General features: G+C 42.9%; 1 protein-coding gene across 3 annotated transcripts in view; it reads right to left on the bottom strand.

The window, feature by feature from the left end:
- KCNH8 (potassium voltage-gated channel subfamily H member 8) overlaps positions 1-23,043 on the bottom strand; it is a 371,011-nt gene that overhangs the window by 49,940 nt on the left and 298,028 nt on the right. For all 3 annotated transcript variants that reach the window (XM_045007783.1, XM_045007784.1, XM_045007785.1), the window contains exons 10-11: positions 22,136-22,385; positions 18,345-18,559 (exon numbers count right to left, since the gene is read on the bottom strand). In XM_045007783.1, the coding sequence (XP_044863718.1) occupies positions 18,345-18,559; positions 22,136-22,385 (465 nt within the window). The remainder of the gene's footprint in view (positions 1-18,344; positions 18,560-22,135; positions 22,386-23,043) is intronic.

Consider the following 23,043-nt stretch of genomic DNA (forward strand, 5'->3'; position numbering starts at 1 on the left):
ACTGGCCCCTCTATAAACATCAAGCTCAGTCTTGAAACCAGTTAAGTTTTTTTCCCCCACTGCTCCCCTTGGAAGGCTGTTCCAGAGCTTCAATCCTCTGTTGGTTAGAACCCTTCATCTAATTTCACGTGTAAACTTGTTGATGGACAGTTGATATCCATTTGCTCTTGTGTCAACACTGGTGTTTAACTTAAATAACTCCTCTGCCTCCTTAGTATTTATCCCTCTGTTGTATTTATAGAGAGCAATCACATCCCCACCTCAGTCTTCATTAGATTAGGCTAAACAAGCCAAGCTCTTTGAGTCTGCTCTCATAAAGTAGATTTTCCATTCCTCTTATCATCCTAGGAGCCCTTCGGTGCACCCATTCCAGTATGAATTCATCTTTATTAACCACTAGAGACCAGAATTGCACACAGTATTCCAGATGAGGTCTCACTAGTGCCTTGTATAATGGTACTAAAACTTCCCTATCTCTACTTGCAATACCTTGCTTGATGCATCCTAGGATCGCATTAGCCTTTTTCACAGCTGCATCACATTGGCAGCTCATAATCATCCTGTGATCAACCTATACACCCAGGTCTTTTTCCTCCTCTATCACATCCAACTGATAAGTCTCCAGCAAATAGCAAAAATTCATGTTATTGGTCCCTATGTGCATGACCTTATACTTTGCACTATTATATTTCATCTCATCTCTATTACTCCAGTTCCAAGGCTGTCCAGATCTTCTTGTATAATATTCCAGTGCTCCTCTGTATTGGCAATACCTCCCAATTTTGTGTCATCTGCAAATTTTATCAGCACACTCCCACTTTTTGTACCAAGGTCATTGATAAAGATCAGTCACAAGACCGATCCCTGAGGAACTCTGTTAACCTCACTCCAGCCTGATGGTTCATCTTTCAGTATGGCCTGCTGTAGTCTCCTCTTTAACCAGTTCCTTATCCATCTTTCAATTCTCATATTAATCCCCATCTTCTCCAATTTAATTAAAACTTTCCCATGCAGAACTGTATCAAATGTCTTACTGAAATCCATGTAGATTAGATCTATTGCATTTCCTTTGTCTAAAAAAAAATCAGTTATCTCAAAGAAGGAAATCTGGTTGGTCTGGCATGATCTACCATTTGAAAAAACATGTTGTAGTTTATCCCAATTAACATTTACTTTTATGTCTGTAACTACTTTCTTTTTCAAAATTTGTTCCTGGGATGATTGGAATTGGAGGAAAAGCATACAAGAGTGCCAATTTCCAGCTCAGGTGAAAAGCATTAGTCAAGGAGCCCAGACTGAGATCCTTTCAGGGGCAAAACAGCCGACATTTCTTGTTGAGTCTCATGGATGAACAAGTTGATTATCAGGATGCCCCAAACTGCAAAAATGGACTGCAAGAAGATGGGCTTCAGGGATCATTCGTGATTCAGGGAGTGATTTTTGTTGAAGTAATCCACCAGGTGATTCTGGATCCCAGGTAAGTAATGGGCCACAGGGTTAATATTTTCCTTAATGAAAAACTGCCAGAGCCTGATTGCTTCTTATCATAGCACATTGGAGTGTGATCCCCTGTCTGTTCACATAATACATCACAGTGGTATTGTCAGTATGGGTGAGCATTGCCAAGTCCCTGATGTGATCCTGAAAGGCCTGACAGGCATTGTAGATGGCACAAAGCACCAGGATATTGATATGCAGAGAAGCTTCCTGTTCTGACCACAGGCTTGAACTTTCAGTTCAGCTCTCCCCAACCTATTAAGGAGACATCAGTGACAACAGGGACCGAGTGAAGGGAACACCCTGACACACATTGCCCTAAACCATCCACCATAAGGAGCCCATAAATGGCAGATGAAGTCAGACCAGTCTGTACAAGGGATGACGATTCAGATAATGGACTGATTTCAGCCATATCTGAAGAGGACGTCGACCCAGCCTGGCATATTGAACTACCTGTGTGTATGCAGCCATATGGTCTAGCAACCTCAGGCATACTCAGGCTGTGGCTGAGGGTTGAGACTGCAGCTCCAGACATAGGTGGCTAATCACCTGGAATTGGTCAGTCGGCTGAAACACTCTTGAACTCACAGAGTCTATCAGGACCCCAATGAACTTGATTCTTTGAGCTGGAACTAATGTTCGCTTCCCACTGTCTGGGATGAGACCTAGATGACCAAGTAGGTGTAGTGTGAAGTGGACAGGAGAGAGGAGAGAGGACTTCTTCTCTGGACTTGCCCCTCAGTAACCAATCATTCAGATATGGGAAGATATGAATTTCTCTTTTCCTGAGATACACTATTACCACCGTCATGCATTTGTTAGAGACTCGGGGAATGGAAGACAGGCTAAAGGCACCATGGTATACTGGTAGTGGTGGCCAGCCAGAACAAACCTGAGGAACCTCCTGTGGGTCAGGAGGATTGCTACATGGACATAAGCATCCTGCAGGTCCATGGCAGAAACCAATCGTGATTTAAGGCAGGGAGGATGGTTGCTAGGGCAACCATCTAGAATCTCACATATCTGAAGTATTTGTTGAGATCGCAGAGGTTTAGGATAGATCTCACCCCTCCCTTGGGCTTGGGAACCAGGAAATACTGGGAGTCGAACCCCTGCCCCTGATGCTGCAGGGGGACCTCCTCTACAGCCTCCAGAACCAGTAGAGACCAAATCTACTCAAAGATCAGTGTCTTATGAGAGGGATCCCTGAAGAGGGAGGGGGATAAAGGGGTGGGAAGCAGGGATGGAGAGGAACTGTGTGCCATAACCAAACCTGATGGTGCTTAGGACCCAGTTGTCTATGGTAATTGAGTCCCAAACACTGTAAAAAGGATCCAGCCTGTCCCCAAACAGAGGGGATAGGGAAGGAGAGGTCATCACTGGCCCCTGTCCTGGAAACATGAGTTAAAATGGGTGCTTGCTGGATGCCGGGGTGGGGGGGGGGCGGGGAGGGAAAGAGGGAAGCTGACAGGTTAAACCCAGAACCAGAGGACCTTCTTCTCTAGGAACTGTGTGGCTTCTGTGAGTAGAACCACTGCCTTCCAGGAAGGGAGAACTGTAAAAAAAAAAAATGCCGTGGGCAGTATTGCTGCTGACTGCTCTATTGGCCTCTCTTCATAGCTGGAGTAAACACTCCCAAAGAATGTAATGTAAATCAGGAGTCTTTTTAAAAGTGCAGGTTTTCATCATTTTTTTCTGAAAACAAAACCCATCTATCAAACAGTAAGTTCTCAATGATCTGCTACACATCGGGTACAATGTCTTAATTCTGTAGCCCTGAGGCCCCTCCTCATGGTCACAGCAGATGCCATAATTCTGGACACAGCATCTGCCCTGTCCAGAGCTAATTGCAACAAAATCTTGGCCACCTTATGGCTTTCCACAATGATTGCCAAAAACTCTTCCTTGGAGTGATCTGGCAGCTTCTCTGCGAACTCAGACATGGCCACCCAATTGACAAAGTCATATTTAGAGAGCAACACCCGCTAGTTCACCATGCACATTGGCAGGGAAGAAAAGGTATAAATCTTCCTCCCCATAAAGTCCATTTTCTTGGACTCTTTGTCCTTAGGGGTGGCCTGATACTTTTCCAGCCATGCCCTGTCATTTGCTGCAGTAACCACCAGAGAATTAGGGGCCAGGTGGGAGCAGAAGTCCTCAATACCCTACATGGGAATGAAGTACTGTTTCTCTGAACACTCATGTGGGAGGCAATGAAGCTGGAGTATTCCAGAGGGCCTTCGCAGGCTCCAGAAGAGCACCATTTCTCCCTTGGGCTTGGGAACCAGGAAATACTGGGACTAGAACTGCTGTCCCTGTTGCTGCCCGGGGACCTCCTCTACAGCCTCCAGAACTATTAGAGACTGAATCTGCTGGAGGGCTTTTATGTGGGAGGGCTTCTGTCCCTGGAGCTGATAATTGGAGAATGTCTAACAGCTTATGTGTATTCTTCTGCAGGAATTCTGCCTAGATACCCAAGGTAGCAGCCATATGCCTTAGGAGGTCCTGGTAAGCCTTAAAGGACTCAAGCATCGAAGGACAGGGCGATTCCAGTACAATCGAGCCAATTGGGCAGGACGAGGAGGCAGTTCGCTCCACTAATGATGGGTCACTTTCTTACATCACAGGATCTGGTCAGAACAGCCCTGGAGGTCCAGGACAAATGAGTTCAGTGGTTGCTTGCAGTTTAGATGGTTTGGGAGTGGGCGCCACTGTTGGGATTGTCCCACAGCATGTCAAGGAGTGAGACTTTAAGGAACGAGGAGTATCCCAAGGAGGCCACCGGGCATATGGATAGGACATTGGTGGCCAGTAGGTACCACTTGTGCTTAAATTTAAATACATGCTTAAGTGCTTTGCTGGATTGGACCAGAGTGTTCGAGAAGAGAGACCTCAGAGGCTTTAAATTTCCAAGATAAGACATCTCTTTTACACTACAGAGATGTGGCTCATAGACAGTTTTATTTTGAAATGTAGGTTTGGATGTTTTCAGTTCTTCCAGAAAAGCAATGTTATCCCATCTAACTTCTTCCATATTGATCACATGGGCAGGGAGATCAACAGATCAAGTGAACAGAAGCTCTAATGACTCTGATGACAATCATTCTAGCCTATTAAGTGAAACTGAAATATCAGACAGTGGGAAGAGCTGCACAATCTTCAACTACTATGGTGGATAATTGTGTTGGAAGAACACAACACTAGCGTAAAGCAGATCCTTTGCCATACTGACTTTTAAAGAATAATTTGATCAACGTTTGGTTACATGATAAATAAAATGACTGCCTGCCTACCCGTCCACCACTGTCAATTCTGAAAGAGCTTTTAAATTTTCAAGAGGCTGAAGTTAATGACAAAAGAATACCACTGGAACTTGATAATGTGGGAAAACTAACCTTTAAAGGTTAACACGCCCTACAAATAAGATGCCAGTTTCTCAAAAAACAGAATTACATGTTCTTTCCAAGGGCAGGTCTACACTAAGGGCGGGGGTCGAACTAGGGTACGCAAGTTCAGCTACGTGAATAGCGTAGCTGAACTCGAAGTACCCTAGTTCAAACTACTTACCCGTCCAGACGCCGCGGGATCGAAGTCCGCGGCTCCAAGGTCGACTCCGCCACCGCCGTTTGCAGTGGTGGAGTACCGGAGTCGACCAGAGCGCGCGGGGAGTTCGAACTATCGCGTCTAGATTAGACGCGATAGTTCGAACTCCGAAAAGTCGAACTCACCGCGTCGACCCGGCAGGTAAGTGTAGACTAGCCCCAAGAGCACTGGCTGTGCACATCTTATATTTATTTTTCTTTTCTGCATAAAACCTGTTTTACTCCTTCTCAGATTCTGGTTTCTTTATGCCACTGGCAAACATTAACTTTACTACACTGAGATGTGATGTTCCTGACAGAGAAGGAATCTACTGCTTTTCTGTTCTGAATCTACATTGTGTATCGTGTATATTGTGGTAGCACTGTACAGCCCCAATCCCTCCCTCTCTTTCACAGACCCAGAACTTTTGTTTTAAATACTATACTCTGCCAATCTTGAGGAAAAAGCTCTACATGAAAGACAGGGTGCTATTTTTAGTGCTATACAAGAAATGGATTCATACTAATTAAATATCCTGTCTGCAAAGATAGATTTCTAAGTCCTCAAGCAAGCCATCTTTCCCGTCACAATGTGACACATATTGATAATGCCTGGATGAATCAAAGACAGAGAACACATGCTTTCCAAACAGGTTCTTTTTTTCCTTTGGGACTTCATTAAAGCTTGAGAAATGGCAAAGTATCTGACTTGGATAGTACTCTGCTCTATATAAAGTCTATGGACAGTACATAAAAGCCATAGAAAATTTCTGTCACGTAACAAATTATTTCATAGCTAAAATCAAATTAACTGAAATGAACGATGGCCTGATTTATGCCTAATGTCACAATTCTCTCTAACTAATGAGCTGTTCCTAGCTGTCTTAAAATTATTACATATGCTTAAAAACATTTACAAGTTTCTCTTTTACTAGCAAATATCTAATAATCTAGCAAAGAAAACAGAGGCAGAATATATACCATTTTTGTAAAGACACTTTTTTAGTTAAAAGCTTGCTTTGCCAAGAATATATAAAAAAAACACAACACAATAACCGTGGCTAGGACACGCTGGGTTCTGATAACATCCCAAGCCACTTGAGGATTGCTGTTTTTAGCAATATCAGAAGAACCCATTGAGGCCTTTATCTCCCCATTTCCATAGCTCTCCGTTTCTCTCTCTCTCCTTAGAGGCTGAGACGGCATTGTGGTTTCTATTTCTTGTATTTAGGAGTTTCTTTGGATTTTCTCCCTGGATTGTTGAAACTACATTTTCAGCCCTTCTATAAGGGGAAGGCTGCAGTTTCTACTTGATAGCCTGGGAAATCCTATTATACATCTTTCATTTCTCAAAGATAATCTTCTGCTGCTTCCTCAATGACTGCTCTTTTATCTTCCGTAGAAGGAAATAATCTCTTGGTCATTAGTACCTTGAGGGGAAAGGGTGTTGTAGAAGTTTCTTTGCTAAATTTTATTTCATGCTGGTTCGTACACTTGGTTTTCAGATTATTTTCTGTTTTTATCTCAGCCATCCTCTTTTCTTGATTATATTTTCATCTAGTGTGGTTCTGTGAGGGTATGGGCGGGAAAGGGGGGTAGCTTTATTGTTCCCCATTCTAAATACCCTAAAATCATAAAAATCACTGTCATGGATTAAGAGTTATTTTGTCCACAAGATTGTCTGCCACATATATTATAATACATGGAGGGTGGTTCTGACAGGTAAAAAGATCAAAATTTTCGTAATAGACTAGGGGTGTTCGGTGCCTCCAATTTTTGGTTATCCAGCTAGACCAGGGGTCGGCAACCGTTCAGAAGCGGTGTGCTGAGTCTTCATTTATTCATTCTAATTTAAGGTTTCGCGTGCCGGTAATATATTTTAACATTTTTAGAAGGTCTCTTTCTATAAGTCTATATTATATAACTAAACTATTGTTGTATGTAAAGTAAACAAGGTTTTCAAAATGTTTAAGAAGCTTCATTTAAAATTAAATTAAAATGCTGATCTTACGCCACCGGCCCGCTCAGTCCGCTGCCAGCCTGGGGTTCTGTTTACCTAGGCTGGCAGCGGGCTGAGCGGGGCCTGTGGCCAGGACCCCAGACCTGAGGGCGGGGATTCAGGGGTCAGGGAAGAGGGCTGGCGGGTGTAGGGGGGTGCAGGGCAGAAGGCTGGGTGTGTGGGGGGGGTCAGGGCAGAGGGCTGGGGTTGTGGGGGTGTAGGGCAGAAGGCTGGGTGTCGGGGCGGGTTCAGGGGTCAGGACAGAGGGCTGGGAGTGTGGCGGGTGCAGGGCAGAAGGTTGTGTGTGGGGGGCTTCAAGGGTCAGGGCAGAGGGCTGGGGTGGTGGGTGCAGGGCAGAAGGCTGAGTGTGTGAGGGGGGTTCAAGGGTCAGGGCAGAGGGCTGGGGTGGTGGGTGCAGGGCAGAAGGCTGAGTGTGTGAGGGGGGTTCAAGGGTCAGGGCAGAGGGCTGGGGTGGGGGGTGCAGGGCAGAAGGCTGAGTGTGTGTGGGGGGGTCAGGGCAGAGGGCTGGGGGTGTTGGGGGGTGCAGGGCAGAATGCTGTGGGTGGGGTCAGGGCAGAGGGCTGGGGTGCTCCGCCCATAGGGGTACTCCCAGCCCCCTGCCCTGAGCAGCTCAGGGCAGGGGGCTGGAAGGGATATGCCCTGTTCCACTCCCTTCCCCAAGGCCCCATCCCTACCTCTTTCTGCGTTCTCTACAGAGCTGTGTGCAAGCTGCCATTCTTCCCTCTCCCCCTCGCTAGGGCCATCAGCTGATTGGCACAGGAAAGAAGGGGGGGTAGGAAAGCACCACACTGGGGGAAGAAGCGGGGTGGGGGGGAAGCTTGGCTGCTGCAGGACCAAGCTTCTGCCTCCTGCCCCCGCAGGGGAGAGCAGTGGGCGGGGAGGCTGAGTGGGGCCGGGGTACGGGACCGCGGCAGCGTGCCACTCAAAATCAGCTTGTGTGCCGTGTTTGGCATGCGTGCCATAGGTTGCCGACCCTTGAGCTAGAGTGACTTTAAAACAGCCTGATTTTCTGAAAGCGCCAATCACCCACCCTCTGAAAATTAGACCTACTTAAAGTGTCTCAGGTAAAACCCCAGGCACCTAAAATCACCAGTCTCTTTTGGAAATCTTGCCCAAGGTCATTTTTAACCAAATTTAATAGGGCAGGTTTTACTAAATAAATAATCCCCTTAGTTCATGATTTCAGTTGTATGCAGCTATATGGAATTATGTGATAAAGCCAGACCAGTTAAGATTCATTAACAATCAAATAGTTATGAGATGCATTAAAACTGCTCTTCATTTACCAGACCAAATTCTTATCAGCCCTTGCTTTCAGCAATCACACCAAAGGGCTTCACATGTAAAAGTGAGGCTTGAATTTGGTCTATTTGTAATGATAAAAACTTATGAAGAAAAGCACATACACATACACCCTCTTTGCCAGGGTCAAAAGCAGTGCTTGGGAAATTTGGAATGCTAAAGAATACAGTTCAAATTATATAGATGTTTTACACAGGATAAAAATACACCACTGAGATGAGACTGGCCAAACAAACCTAACATGGAAAACTCAGTCTGAAGAATACCATGAACAGGACAATTTTATCTTTCCTTTTTATTGGTCTTCTCGAATAGATACTCCCTACTTGGTAGTCTAGTCCATTCCATCGTAGAGGCAGGCTCATGCAAACTGCTCACTTCGACCACAACCCTGCAAACTGCTTATACCCTTGTGGAATCCCACTGAAGTCAATTGGGGCTGTGTACAAGAGCGCGGGTCTGCCCTTATGTATCCCACTAGCCTGTGGCATTGCCAGGTTCTAACATCAGGGAGAGTGAACACATAAAAAAGGCGCCACCCGACATATCAAATTACTAATTACATACTTTAAAATTCATTATACATATTTATTTTGTACTTAAAATAAAAACACAAGAATGATATTGTTTTACAACTAAGTGAGCCCACTTGACAAGTTTTATTGTCCTTGGGTCTGGCTTCCATCCCCTCTCCAATTGTTGCAGCTGTCTGGAGGTGCTTGCCTTTCACTCCTTCCTTATTCACACCTCATTCATTCAACGGGGCAATCGATTGAGGGGTGGGGGGAAATCTTAGTCTATTCTTAGCAAAGAGACATTTTTCTTCTATCTTATTCTATCCTTAGGGGCTATAAGATTATACCAAGGGCAATGCAAAGTTTCTATATAGGCTTTGATACAAAGTTTCATGAAAACAAAGGTCACATGTGGGTAGACCCACTACAAGGTTATATGAAGAAGCACAATGTAAAGTCATATGAAAATGATCAGAGATTTATCTACAGAAGCCCATCATTGGGGAATCATGGGGGTGGAGTGGGGGGGCTGGCTGGCCCTGCTGCTCTCCTGTTCTACAGGAACAGAGGTGACTCTAGGTACCAGAGCCATCAATCCATCACCTCTCTCCAGTGCGCCATTCAGTCAAAAAAAATATTTAAAAAACCCTCCCAAGTTCCATTTACTGCAGCAAAATGTCTTCAAAAGATCAGACAAAGGTATTACCAGTGACATGCGCAGAATATCAACTACAAACCCATTCGGGAAGGCAGTGAGTAATTCCAAGTGGCTGAAGGCTTAGTGGAGAGGGGCAAGAGAGATGCCTGACAGCTCAGATTGGGTGTCTGGGTTTTATTGCTGGAGCCTACATTGTGCATAAAAGAACCTGTGGCGAGGGGTGGTAGGCAGCACCCCACCAACCCAGATATGCAGGGAGACTGCATGATATGTGAGAGGGATTCAGTGGGGACCAGGCCACCTTCTTTGCCGATGTGGGAGAGGGGGCTGATGCTAGATGTAATTTTTAGTGAAAGGGGGGCAGGAATCAGATTCACTCATCTATGGGTGTAACCATTGGGTAGGCTGTGGGAGTGTGGTGCCCCCTAGTGGCTGGTTCCACTTACTCACAGCCAATGAGGTTGTTCCCGTGGCTCAAGGGGGTTGGTACCTGTGGGGCTACAGGTCCAGGGTACAATCTCTGTGGCGAGAGCTATTGTAAATACAGCATTTAAAGCAGCCAATCCTGCTGCTGCTAGAGAAAACTCAGCTGCCATCTTGGAAAGCATAGGGTGCAGACATGAGCTCTGGAGCATTTCCCATTCTTTAGGGGGCATCTGCATCTTAGGGTATGGGCTTCTAGATAAGGCAACAGACTGGGTCTTGGGAGATGTAGGTTCAGTTCCTGCCTCTGCCACAGACTACCTGGGGGGCCTTGTATGAGTCACTTAATCTCTTTGGGCCTCAGTTCCCTGTCTGTAAAATGGGGATAATACTCCATCCTCTGTCTGTTTGGAGTGAGGGGACTGTCTCTTACTAGCACAATGGGCCCTCATATAGCTGGAGCCTCCAGGAGCTACCTTCCTAATACCAGAAGGGTTTTTTTCAGACCGTATAAGCCCCCTTCCATAAAGGTGACCTGAATGAGTGGAACAAGAGGGGATCAGATGGGGTATAATCCAAAACTCATTTGCCACTTGTGGTTGTTTTGCATGTCAAGTCATATTTCTGCATTTCAGTGTCCAGACTATACGGAGTCTCAGGATATTTTTATTGTTGTACTTTTTAGCCGCCTCTGCTAGTTTTAAGATTTTTTCTCAGCTTGTAATAATATGAGAAAATCAAATTCTCTTCCATCTTGAGAAGAAAATCAGGGGCCTGATCCTGTATTTTTTGTGGAACCAAGACTCCTGATGAAATGTTTGGGAGTTCTGAGTGCATGTAGAATGTTGGATTGGGTCTGAAATGAAGGAGTGAACACAAATCCCCTTGCTGAACACCTTGAAAATCCAAAGACACTAATATAAATCATGAGCTTTTGACTGGGGTATGTTTCTTCTAAGATTGCAAATAAACTGGACTGCAATAGAGAGATCAGCTATGCCTTGATATTTTCTGACATGTCAGAGATTTAGTGGCTGTGTTGTCTGACACCAGGATTACTTTTAACTTCTCTGCCGCACTGTCACCAAGCATCGTCCTGCAAATGTCAATTGCAGCTGGGAGAACCAGTTTTTCCCCAGTTGTGTAAGGCTTTTTATTCTTGGCAATATGGTATGCAACTTGATACGATGCTTTTAAAGCACTTGCAGGGGTGGAGACCACATTTTTCGTTGTGTTTTTTTGTTTATTAATTTCTTGTAGCTTTTGTTTGGAAAAAATCTCTGTTCTTTCCTACCAGATCACTGTGTTTTGTTTCCACCTGGCCCCGCCCTGACTCCACCCCCTCCCTGCCCCTATTGGACCCCTCCCCAAATCCTCTTCCCCCACCTTTTCCCTAGCATGCCGCGTTCCCCCTCCTCCCTCTCCCTCCCAGGCTTGCCGCAAATCAGCTGTTTCACGGCTCAAGCGCTGGGAGCCAGGAGGAGAAGCAGAACGCAGCGGCACGCTCAGGGGAGGAGGCGGAGCAGAGGCGAGCTGGGCAGGGCGGGGCAGGGATCAGGGAGCTGGGCTGCCGGTGGGTGCTCAGCACCCACCAATTTTCGCCGTGGGTGCTCCAGCCCCAGAGCACCCAGGGAGTCGGCGCTTAAGGCTCCACTTTTGGAGAATGTGGTCAGTGGGGGCACGGCCACTCTTCCTGCTCCCCCCCCAGCTACACTCCTGCCACTAGCGAGATGGGAGGTATGGTACCTAAATTGAGCCAGCTAAAAGCATGACTGGTCATTTGGACAATTCTTTGATTCTCCCTAGCCTCAGATTTTCTGTGAGAACGTCATTCAGCCTTGAGTATTAAAGGCACTCTTTGAAACCAAATTTTCGTCTATGTGCACTGAGATTGCTCCAGAGTTCTCAACTGCTCTCTCTTGCTACATCTGATATTGGATGCAAGAAAAACAGATGGACAGCAAGAGCAACATTGGATGAGTAAAAGTAACTCTGGAAAGCTTATTTACTTTAGGTACACAGTGAAACAACACTTTGATTTCAAGTGGCCTAAATGGGCAAAGTGTAACCATTTTCTTAGTAGGGCCACCCACAAGCACTAAGCAAGCATAAAGTGTTATTAAATGTGATAATTTGCTGAAAGCACAGAATTATTATAAAGTCAGAGTGATGACTGATTTATCTTCAGTGTTGCAAAAATATTTTGCCCATTCTTATCAATTCCCACATGAGATTCAATACTGTAATTGGTTTGACACTACTTATCTAAATATTTACAGTATATCAAGCTTTTTTTTTTTTTAAAGTAAATTAGTTTCTGATAAGCAAACATTTCTTGGGAATTACTTCTGACTAATTTTAAAAGTTTTCTGGCAGCACTCCTTATTGATTATCACAGCTCATAGTTACATCCAAAAAATATCCACATCCTCTAGTCTCCAAGGTACTGGTTTAATGCACAAGCTTTCTATTGCAAGAGATGTGGATCCAAATTTAGATGACTCCCTTTTGATTAACATATTGTGCACAGTCAGAGGGTAAGAGGTTTCCCATGGTACCTACTGCACTACACAAAACTTAAGCATAATTAAAATATCTCCTTGCAGTCTGAATCATTTATAGGATCATACTGGTGCTGCTTTGTCTCAAAATTTTTTTATCACTGTTACATGACAAGGAGAGTCACTTTCTTCTAATTCTAAATAAGTAGAATTACCACAATGCTACATTCTCTCTGCCTCACTGAAGAGCATCTGACTAAGACTTTCTCCAGACCCATAGAATCATAGAATATCAGGGTTGGAAGAGACCTCAGGAGATCATCTAGTCCAACCCCCTGCTCAAAGAAGGACCAACCCCAACTAAATAATCCCAGCCAGGGCTTTGTCAAGCCAGGCCTTAAAAACCTCTAAGGATGGAGATTCCAACAGCTCCCTAGGTAACCCATTCCAGTGCTTCACCACCCTCCTAGTGAAATAGTTTTTCCTAATATCCAACCTAGACCCGCTCCACTACAACTTGAGACCATTGCTCCTTGTTCTATCATCTGCCACCACTGAGAACAGCCTAGCTCCATCCTTTTTGGACCCCCCCACCCCTTTCAGGTAGTTGAAGGCTGCTATCAAATCCCCCCTCTTCTCTTCTGCAGACTAAAGAAGCCCAATTCCCTCAGCCTCTCGTCATAAGTCATGTGCCCCAACCCCCTCATCATTTTCGTTGCCCTCCGCTGGACTCTCTCAATTTGTCCACATCCTTTCTGTAGTGGGGGGCCCAAAACTGGATGCAATACTCCAGATGTGGCCTCACCAGTGCAGAATAGAGGGGAATAATCACTTCCTCTGTCTGCTGGCAACGCTCCTACTAATACAGCCCAGTATGCAGTTAGCCTTCTTGGCCACAAGGGCACACTGTGACTCATATCCAGCTTCTTGTCCATTGTAATCCTCAGGTCCTTTTCTGCAGAACTGCCACTTAGCTAGTTGGTCCCCAACCTGTAGCAGTGCATGAGATTCTTCCATCCTAAGTGCAGGACTCTGCATTTGTCCTTGTTGAACCTCATCAGATTTCTTTAGGCCCAGTCCTCCAATTTGTCTAGGTCACTCTGGACTCTAGCCCTACCCTCCAGCGTATCTACCTCACCCCCCAGCTTAGTGTCATCTATGAACTTGATGAGGATGCAATCCATCCCATCATCCAGATCATTAATGAAGATGTTGAACAAAACTGGCCCCGGGGCACTCCACTTGATACCAGCTGCCAACTAGACATCAAGCCGTTAATCACTACCCATTGAGCCCAATGATCTAGCCAGCTTTCTATTCACCTTATAGTCCATTCATCCAATCCATAGTTCTCTAACTTGCTGGCAAGAATACTGTGGGAGACTGTATCAAAAGCTTTGCTAAAGTCAAAATATATCATGTCCACTGCTTTCCCCATATCCACAGAGCCAGTTATCTCATCATAGAAGGCAATCAGGTTGGTCAGGCATGAGTTGCCCTTGGTGAATCCATGTTGACTGTTCCTGATCACCTTCCTCTCCTCCAAGTGCTTCAAAATGGATTCCTTGAGGACCTGCTCCATGATTTTTCCAGGGACTGAGGTGAGGCTGACCGGTCTATAGTTCCCCAGATTCTACTTTTTCCCTTTTTTAAAGATGGGCACTATATTTGCCTTTTTCCAATCTTCCGAGACCTCCCCCAATTGCCATGAGTTTTCAAAGATAACTGCCAATGGGTCTGCAATCACATCAGCCAACTCCCTCAGCACCCTCAGATGCATTGCATCCAGCCCCATGGACTTGTGTACGTCCAGCTTTTCTAAATAGTCCTTATCCTGTTCTTTCACCACTGAGGGCTGCTCACCTACTCCCCATACTGTGCTGCCCAGTGCAGCCGTCTGGGAACTGACCTTGTTTGTTAAGACCGAGGCAAGAAAAGCATTGAGTACTTCAGCTTTTTCCACATCATCTGTCACTAGGTTGCCTCCCCCATTAAGGAAGGGTCCCACACTTTCCCTGACCTCCTTCTGGTTGCTAACATACCTGTAGAAACCCTTCCTGTTACTCTTAACATCCCTTGCTAGCTGCAACTCCAATTGTGCTTTGGCCTTCCTGATTACTCCCCTGCATGCTTGAGCAATATTTTTATACTTCTCCCTAGTCATCTGTCATAATTTCCAATTCTTGTAAGCTCCCTTTTTGTGTTTAAGTTCACAGAAGATTTCTCTGTTAAGCCAAGCTGGTCGCCTGTCATATTTGCTATTCTTTCTGCACATCGGGATTGTTTGTTCCTGCATCCTCAATAAGGCTCCTTTAAAATAGAGCCAGCTCTCCTGGACTCCTTTCCCCCTCATATTAGCCTCCCAGCAGATCCTGCCCATCAGTTCCCTGAAGGAGTCAAAGTCTGCTTTTCTGAAGTCCAGGATCTGTATTCTGCTGCTCTCCTTTCTTCCTTTTGTCACGATCCTGAACTCGTCCATCTCATGGTCACTGCTGCCTAGGTTGCTACCCACTTCTACTTCCCCCCAGTTATTCCCTGTTTGCGAGCAGTAGGTCAAGAGGAGCACGGTCCCTAGTTGGTTCCTTCAGCACTTGTACCAGGAAGTTGACCCCAACACTCTCCAGAAACTTCCTGGATTGTCTGTGTATTGCTGTATTGCTCTTCCAGCAGATGTCAGGGTGATTGAAGACCCCATGAGAACCAGGGCCTGTGATCTGGAAACTTCTGGTAGTTGTCTGAAGAAAGCCTCGTCTACCTCATCCTCCTGGTCTGGTGGGCTATAGCAGATGCCCACCATGACATCACCCTTGTTGTTCTTGCCTCTAAACTTAACCCAAAGACTCTCAACAGGCTTTTCTCCAGTTTCAGACTGGAGCTCTGAGCAATCATACTGCTCTCTTACGTACAGTGCAACTCCTCCACCTTTTCTCCCCTGCCTGTCCTTCCTGAACAGTTTATACCCATCCCATGACAGTGCTCTAGTCATGTGAGTTACCCCACCAAGTCTCTGTTATTACAATCACATCATAGTTCCTTGACTGTGCCAGGACTTCCAATTCTTCCTGCTTGTTCCTGCGTTCGTGTACAGGCACCTAACATAACTAGCCGATTGTCCTACTTTCTCAGTATGAATCAGGAGGCCTCCCCTGTTGGACCCTCCTCCTTGTATTTCCTCCCAGTATCCCACTTATCTCTGGGCTTAGGTTTCCATCCCCCGGTGAGCCTAGTTTAAAGCCCTCCTCACTAAGTTAGCAAGCCTGCCTGCGAAGATGGTCTTCCCTCTTTTCATTAGGTGGATCCCAATTCTTCCTAGCAATCCTTCTTCCTGGAACAGCATCCCCTGGCCGAAGAATCCAAAGCCCTCTCTCCAACACCACCTGTGCAACCATGCATTTACCTCCACAATTCAATGGTCCCACCCGGGCCTTTTCCTTCAACAGAGAGGATGGATGAGAACATGACTTGTGCCTCAAACTCCTTTATTCTTCTTCCCAGAGCCACGTAGTCTGCAGTGACCCACTCAAAGTCATTCTTGGCAGTATGATTGGTGCCCACATGGAGAAATAGGAAGGGGTAGCGGTCCGAGGGCTTGATCAGTCTCGTCAGACACTCTGTCACATCCTGAATTCTGACTTCAGGCAAGCAGCACACTTCTCGAGTTTCCCGGTCTGGACGGCAGATGGATGACTCCATCCCCCTTAGGAGGGAGCCCCCGACCATCACCACCCATCTCCTCCTCTTGGGATCCACCCCACCTGGCTTCCTGATACAGACTGAAAGATGTCCCCACAGGTCTAATCCCTTAGGGGATCAAACTAATTAAGAGTTGAGGAGAATAATGAATATATTTTTCAGTGGCCAAACCAGAAAAAAAACCTGGTTCCTTGCAAACTGGAACTGAATTTGTTTTGGTTTTTCCTTGTCAAAATGACAAAAAAACATTTTTTTTGTTCGAGTGAACAAAACATTTCAAAAGTTGTTTCGAATGGACATTTTCTAAAGAAATGTTGTTTCAAAATGACATTTCATTTGCAAAATATCATTTTGAAAGGATGCGTCAAAATGGTTTATCCTGAAAATGTTGGGGGAAAAAAACCCCATCCTGACTTTTTTTTCAGTTGAAAGTCTTTGCCAAACTTAACCCAAATTCCCAAACTTGCCAGTATAATGAAAAGTATGAAATATTTTTTACATAGGGATGTGTGAACCTGTACAAGACAGAAGAGGAAAGCCCAAATTTCAGCCACAACCTTGAACAACTCCCTTTTCTGCTCCAATACGTCTGTTAGTCTATAAGGTGCCACAGGACTCTTTGCTGCTTTTATAGATTGAGATAGTATCTCAAACTCCTCCCCAACCCCCGAGTGGCCTGTTGGCTTCACTTAGCTAACATTCTTCTACCGTTTGCAGCAAAGGTTTGGCTATATATGCTGGCTCAGTTGCTATCTTAGTCCCAATGAGTTCTGGGGCTTCCCAGCAGCCACAGGGATGGGAGAGCACAATGCATTCTAGGACACATAAGATCTAGGGCATGCTGAGATATTAAGTTTAAATATAGCCAAAATACAACATTGACAGTCAGCATTGACAGAGAGACACCCTGGTCCAAAATTCTCCCTTGCTTTAGGGCATAAAGCTGTCTTAACACAGGCTATGCCGTGCCCAGGCTAACATGCTGCAGAACTGAGCTCCACAGTGACTTTCTGTGCAGGAACATGTGGCAGTGGATATGGGCAGGATGAGGACATGATGCTGTTTGAGCAGTAAGCCACATCCCCTTCTTCCCCTGTACTATGCAGTAGCTGCCACAATCCACATGCCTGAGAGCTGCTATGGGATTGGGTGGATAAGTCTGTTTGCCCACAGAATATAGTTCATGCAGATAGCTATGGAAATGTTTGGACTAAGACCCAGGTCTCCTGATACTGAGTCATATGCTTTAGGTTACCCCAGGCTTCATTCCATGGAGTCACTGTGAAGCTTCACAAAATCAGAGAAATTCAGATAAACACCTAATCTTATCAAAGCTTATGTGAGCCAAACCTTTGAACCTCTTGAACTTTGTCCATCACTATTTTCTAACTAGTATACTTGGTCTTGTGGTTACTTAGACTCAGATAAACACTTCCCCTTACCTAGGAGATTTTATACACTTATATGTTGAATCACAAAAGGAGAGTTGTCTCCAAATGTTTTAATGATTAAACTGTTAGTATAACTGAAATTGTGTAGCAAACTAGAAAGTGTTGTGGTCAATCCATTTTGTGGTCTTTAGTATTGTCCTATTCAGGGCTTCTTCCTTGCAAGCACAGGTTGTACAACATACTGATTTTCTGCACAGTCACATACCTATGAAGTCCTGGATTAAACAGCAAAATATATTTATTTGCACTGCTTTGAAAAACAGTTGTTCATATAAGAGCTCGTTTCAAGCCTGGGTAGCATTGAAAACATTTAAATGTGAAATGGAGAATTCAGTGAGCTATGAAGTTAATATTCATTACCCTGACATTTCAGGATCTATAGGAGCTGTAACTTTAGTACATCTTTGGATACATATTTTATATGATAGCAAATAGTTGTTAAATATAAGCAGAAGAGGACAAAATCCATTCAAAAGAAATCATTCATAAATAATGTTTTCACGTAGGCAAGTGAGAAAAAGAGGTCATGTTGGGATTACCCAATCAATAATTCATGTGGTTAATAACTGAATTATCACATCAAGCATAATGAGTGGTCATTTTAAAATGAATAATAAAGCTTTATTTTACTGTGATAATCTAAACCTTCTAAGTATGAGAATCATCTTTAAAGCACTGCAGATAGCTTAACGATACTTACATCACTTTCATGGCCTTCTCGCAGATTGTATGTGAGATCATGCTGAATGTCTTCTACAAATTTGTGAGCATACTCTGGGTAAAGATCGAGCACTTCAAAGAGTCCTTTGAGGATAATGCATTGGAGGTCACAGTAGGTTAGAGCTTTAACATCTGCATTTGTTTTAATAACTTGGTCCTTAATTGAGAGGTTTGCTCCAATTAAATCTCCTTTACCTAAAGAAAAATATGAAAGTTATTTCAAAAGAATAAATACTTGACTCTTCTGTTGAAACTTAAAGGTCCATTTAATGTTAACTGCTAAAACTTAAAAGCCTGCTGCTGCTACTGCACAATTTCATTCCTAACATTTTAAAGACATCCATGATCTGATATTTAAAAGCTTTCTCGATTTTTGCAGGTGCAATATTACATCTGCACCTACAATTGGTGGAAGGTACAAATGCTAATATCCAGATGTGTAAGTACCTTCTTGAAGGGAGCAATATAGTAATTAGCAATACAAATATAAGTATTTTCATCAGCAATTAGTGACAGGTGCAATTTTGTGTCTGCAAGAGTAGAGGCTCATTCACAGACCCTCTGTTAGAAAGGAGTAAAATTGACAAAAGTATTTGCAATAAAAAAGATGGCTCTAAGGAAGGGTTCTTTTAAATATATATATATTTACATACATGTGTATGTATATATATATATACTTAAAATGTGCATGGTGAATGATTTGCAATGTACGGTGGCTATGTATCATTATACACCTTACCGGTGTATTGTTGCAAAACAGGGGATTCAGTTGAACAAAGTGCCTGACTGTCAATAAAAAAACCAAATTGATTCTCAAGCCATTATACCTTCAAATATAGGCACAACTGTCTTTGAGTCACACATGTATTAAAGGGCACAACTTATCCTGAGAGCATGGAAATTTCATGGTGAAATGTTCAGAAATATTTGTACTATAAGTAAAAGACAGTATTTCAAATTCGAAATGCCATTCAGTTGGTAATTTCAAATGGATATTGCACTGGAACGCTTAACTTAAAAGTTTTAAAAAAACCCATCCCACTAGAAGTTGCTTAAAGCTTTCTATTGCTACTGCATCTTCACTGTAAAGATCGAGATGTTACAATATTTTGTTTTCACAAGTGTCTACAGTAAACCCAGTAGGGACTGATGCACATTTACATAAGATTATGTTACAGGGCTCTGACAGCATAAAAGGGCCCTAAATGCATTTTAAGAATGGAGTAAAGTGCCATTAGTGTAAATGGTAATCAGGTCCAATTGTGTTTATGATCAGAATGGTAAACATAATAGAAGATACAACAACACACCAATACAAATATTTTGCTATGATTTCACTGCATTATGTTCTAATGGCAACTCACTCAAAAGCAATATAAAACTAAGCAAACTGATATGTTGACTTTGTGACTGATATCACCAGCTTTTCAGACTAGATTTTCCTGGTTCTATTCCTGAGAGGGCAGGCAAGGTGTTCCAGTGGCAGCTTTATAAACAAAGACACTAGTTAAAAAGTTATTCTGAATTTACCAAAACTGCTTTCAAATATACTAATCGGAAATTCTTCAGGTGTGTGAACATTTTAGTATGATGAATCTATAAACCATCTGGACAAGATCTCATAGTTTAGGACTTTTAAATATAATAATAATAATACCATTTGGGAAAAAAATACAATTTATCTTACAAGATTACTGTATATTCCTTTTCAACAGCAAACATTGTAGACAGAATGCGGAAGACAGAACTGTCACAAAAATAAAATGAGCAAGTGCTCATTTTAAACATTTGCCATTTAAACAGATGTCATCATATAAGTCAGTCTAAGCAGCTCTTCTCTTTTCTGATTGGAGAACAGAATTGCTTGTGTGGATTTATGTGGAGACATCTGTTTGATAATATCTCTCTATCATTGCAGCCTTATTCACAAATTCATTTGGTTGATGGAATGATTTTTTTTCCCCAAACATTTCTGGCTAACCTTTTAAAACATAAATCTAAGACGTATATTTAAATAGCATGTCATTTCAGCATTAAAATATATTTCTTTACTTAAAGACTCCATATTCATGATTATAAACTGATAATATCAAGAGGAACCAAAATAAATAGCTATATTGTATTAAATTATCTACTGTTGTATTAACTGTATTGTATTGCTAATGAAAATGTATCAACAAACTCGAAGAGCACTCTATTGGAATTACAAGTAGAGTATAAATTATAGGCCATAATTTAGAAAGGAGACCAGACAATAATCCACTGTTTTAATAATGAATTTGTCTCCTGGATTACTTCACATCAGCAGAGTATATTCTCATTAGGGCAATATAGGTTTGATGTATACATCTGCTATTAGTGTTAATCAGACTTAATTGAGGAAGTCCCATTCACTGTGATGAAACTTTCATCCACGCGGTTATAACTCTGTTTTCTAATTATGATTTCATGCAGAAATCCTCTAATCCTTTGTTGTTGTCTCTATTGTGCAAAGTTTTGATTAACATTTTCAGAAATTCCTAAGAACGGAAGCATTAATGATACCTTAATTCCACTCTGGGCGACTCTTGACCTTTTGTTATATTTAAGCCTATCATTTCTCTACACGCTATTTTATAGCATTGGTTTAGCTGAGCCAATAAATGCTAGCCTTTTTTAAACTTCCTAATTACAAAAGGAGTAATGGTCCGGAGTGGCTTGAATTCTCAATTTAATGGAATTAAAGAGTTATAAAACAAACAAAAAGAAATGTATTATAGTTATTTTCTTGAAAATAGCTAGCCCCTAAATGTACATTAATAATAAAATAAAGGAAATTCAATTATAAAGACTAGAGATCAGTAATGTCAAGGGTCTAACACAGTCCTCCAAAAATAGCAAGTAAAGCAGAAAGTCAATCTTGGTTTTGTCTCTGTTATGTATGACTATTCAAGGCTGGGACACTTAGAAATGTAAGAAAATATTCTAAAATTACAAAAGGGGCTTAACAACCCACATTAAATAATACTTTGCACTTACAGCACCTTTCATCTGGAGATATCAAAGTGCTTTACAAACACTGAACTAGATAAGTCTGATGGGTCTGATCCAAAATCCACATGAGTCAATGGGAGTCTTTTCATTGACTTTAATGGGCATTGGATTGGGCCCCATTACTGCAATTACTTGAGACATGGGGCGGTTAACAGGTGACTTGTCCATGGACATATAGCAAACCAGTGGCTGATCCTAGAATAGAACCTATTTCCACTCTCTGCTCTAGCTATTAGCGTCCTTGAAAGCTGATAGCAAGACTCTTTTTAACTCCATAGCCTTACTAGAAATGGGTCAGGGTACACAGTGTTACACTGATTTGGGTTAGGGTTAGGTCATGACTTTAGGTTTGGGTTTAAAGCTGAATTATGCCTGTGGGTTGGTGCCAACATCTTGAGAGCTGTTTTCTTGAGATTTTTGCCTCGAACAATGAATTATTGTAAGATCACCACTCATGCAATTTGGGCCTCTTCTGAGCTAAAAATAGGTCCCTTCTAGTCTTGAATCTAACTCAGAACGAAAACCTTAGGGATATTTGTGTTGCATGTATAGTAGATCCAGGGACCTGGTTTTGGCTCATCTCTCATCAATACTGCTAGGACACACTCATCTATCAGTTAGCAGTGGTCTAAGTGTTATCTGGAGATATTTGTTTATCTTTGTTAACATTTAACTTTACAGTATGGTCTGCATTAGAAAACTATTCATCTTCTTGGAAGACATTAAACATTAACCTACCAAGAATTGCCAGCACCATGCTATCTTTCAGTACTTCCATGGAACCTGAGCACACAAAATAGATAGCCTGCAAGGCATCTCCCTGCCGGAGAAGGTACTCCCCAGGAGCACAAAAGGAGGTTTTGATATGCAGAGACAGAGACCTGAGGCAACCACGGCTGGCACACTCAAAAAGGGACAGCTGCAGAATCTCCTTGTTCAAGTGCATGGTGATGTCTGAGCGCAGCTCATCTGGAAAGTCTTTTAAAAGCTGTCCAAAAAGGGAAAATGAGATTGATGTTAAGTGTAAAATAATGTATTTTACTTTTTTGCATACCTGATCTGAGTTACTAGCAATGTACACAATGCCTTTATGCTTAGGTTTGCTCTTATGCATTTATATTTAAAGTAAAATACACATTAGAGAGGGCCATATCTTGTCCTTAGTTAGTTCTTACTGAGTCCTTACACAAATAAGCACCCATTGATTTCAGGGACACTTTATAATATATTAAAGGTTTTTTTGGTAATTTAAAATACATTTGTACAACAAGTTTACCTTGTACACAAAACCCACACACAATTCTTGCAGCTTTTTGATAGAAGAAAATAGACTATTTTGTATAGCTTGTATGTTCTTTGTGGCAACAGTGCCTGGCACAATGACTCCAACTAGAAATAAAACAACAAATAATTCATGCCAGGCCTATATGGCACGAGCAGAAACAAGTAATGATAATTTTGTTGAGTTGCAATACAGTCCTCTTAAAATGTTCATATCATTTATCGTGCGAATGGGAGATAGGCATTTTAAATAGGAAGCTGCAAATCATAGCTGCAAAGGAAGGGACAGGTCTGTCAATGTATTTCCATTTAAACTGTGTTTGCTGTTTTAATCAGGGAGTTTTACCCTCCAATATCACACCCAC

The sequence above is a fragment of the Mauremys mutica genome, chromosome 2, assembly GCF_020497125.1.
Source record: "Mauremys mutica isolate MM-2020 ecotype Southern chromosome 2, ASM2049712v1, whole genome shotgun sequence".
NCBI classification, from domain to species: Eukaryota; Metazoa; Chordata; order Testudines; family Geoemydidae; genus Mauremys; species Mauremys mutica.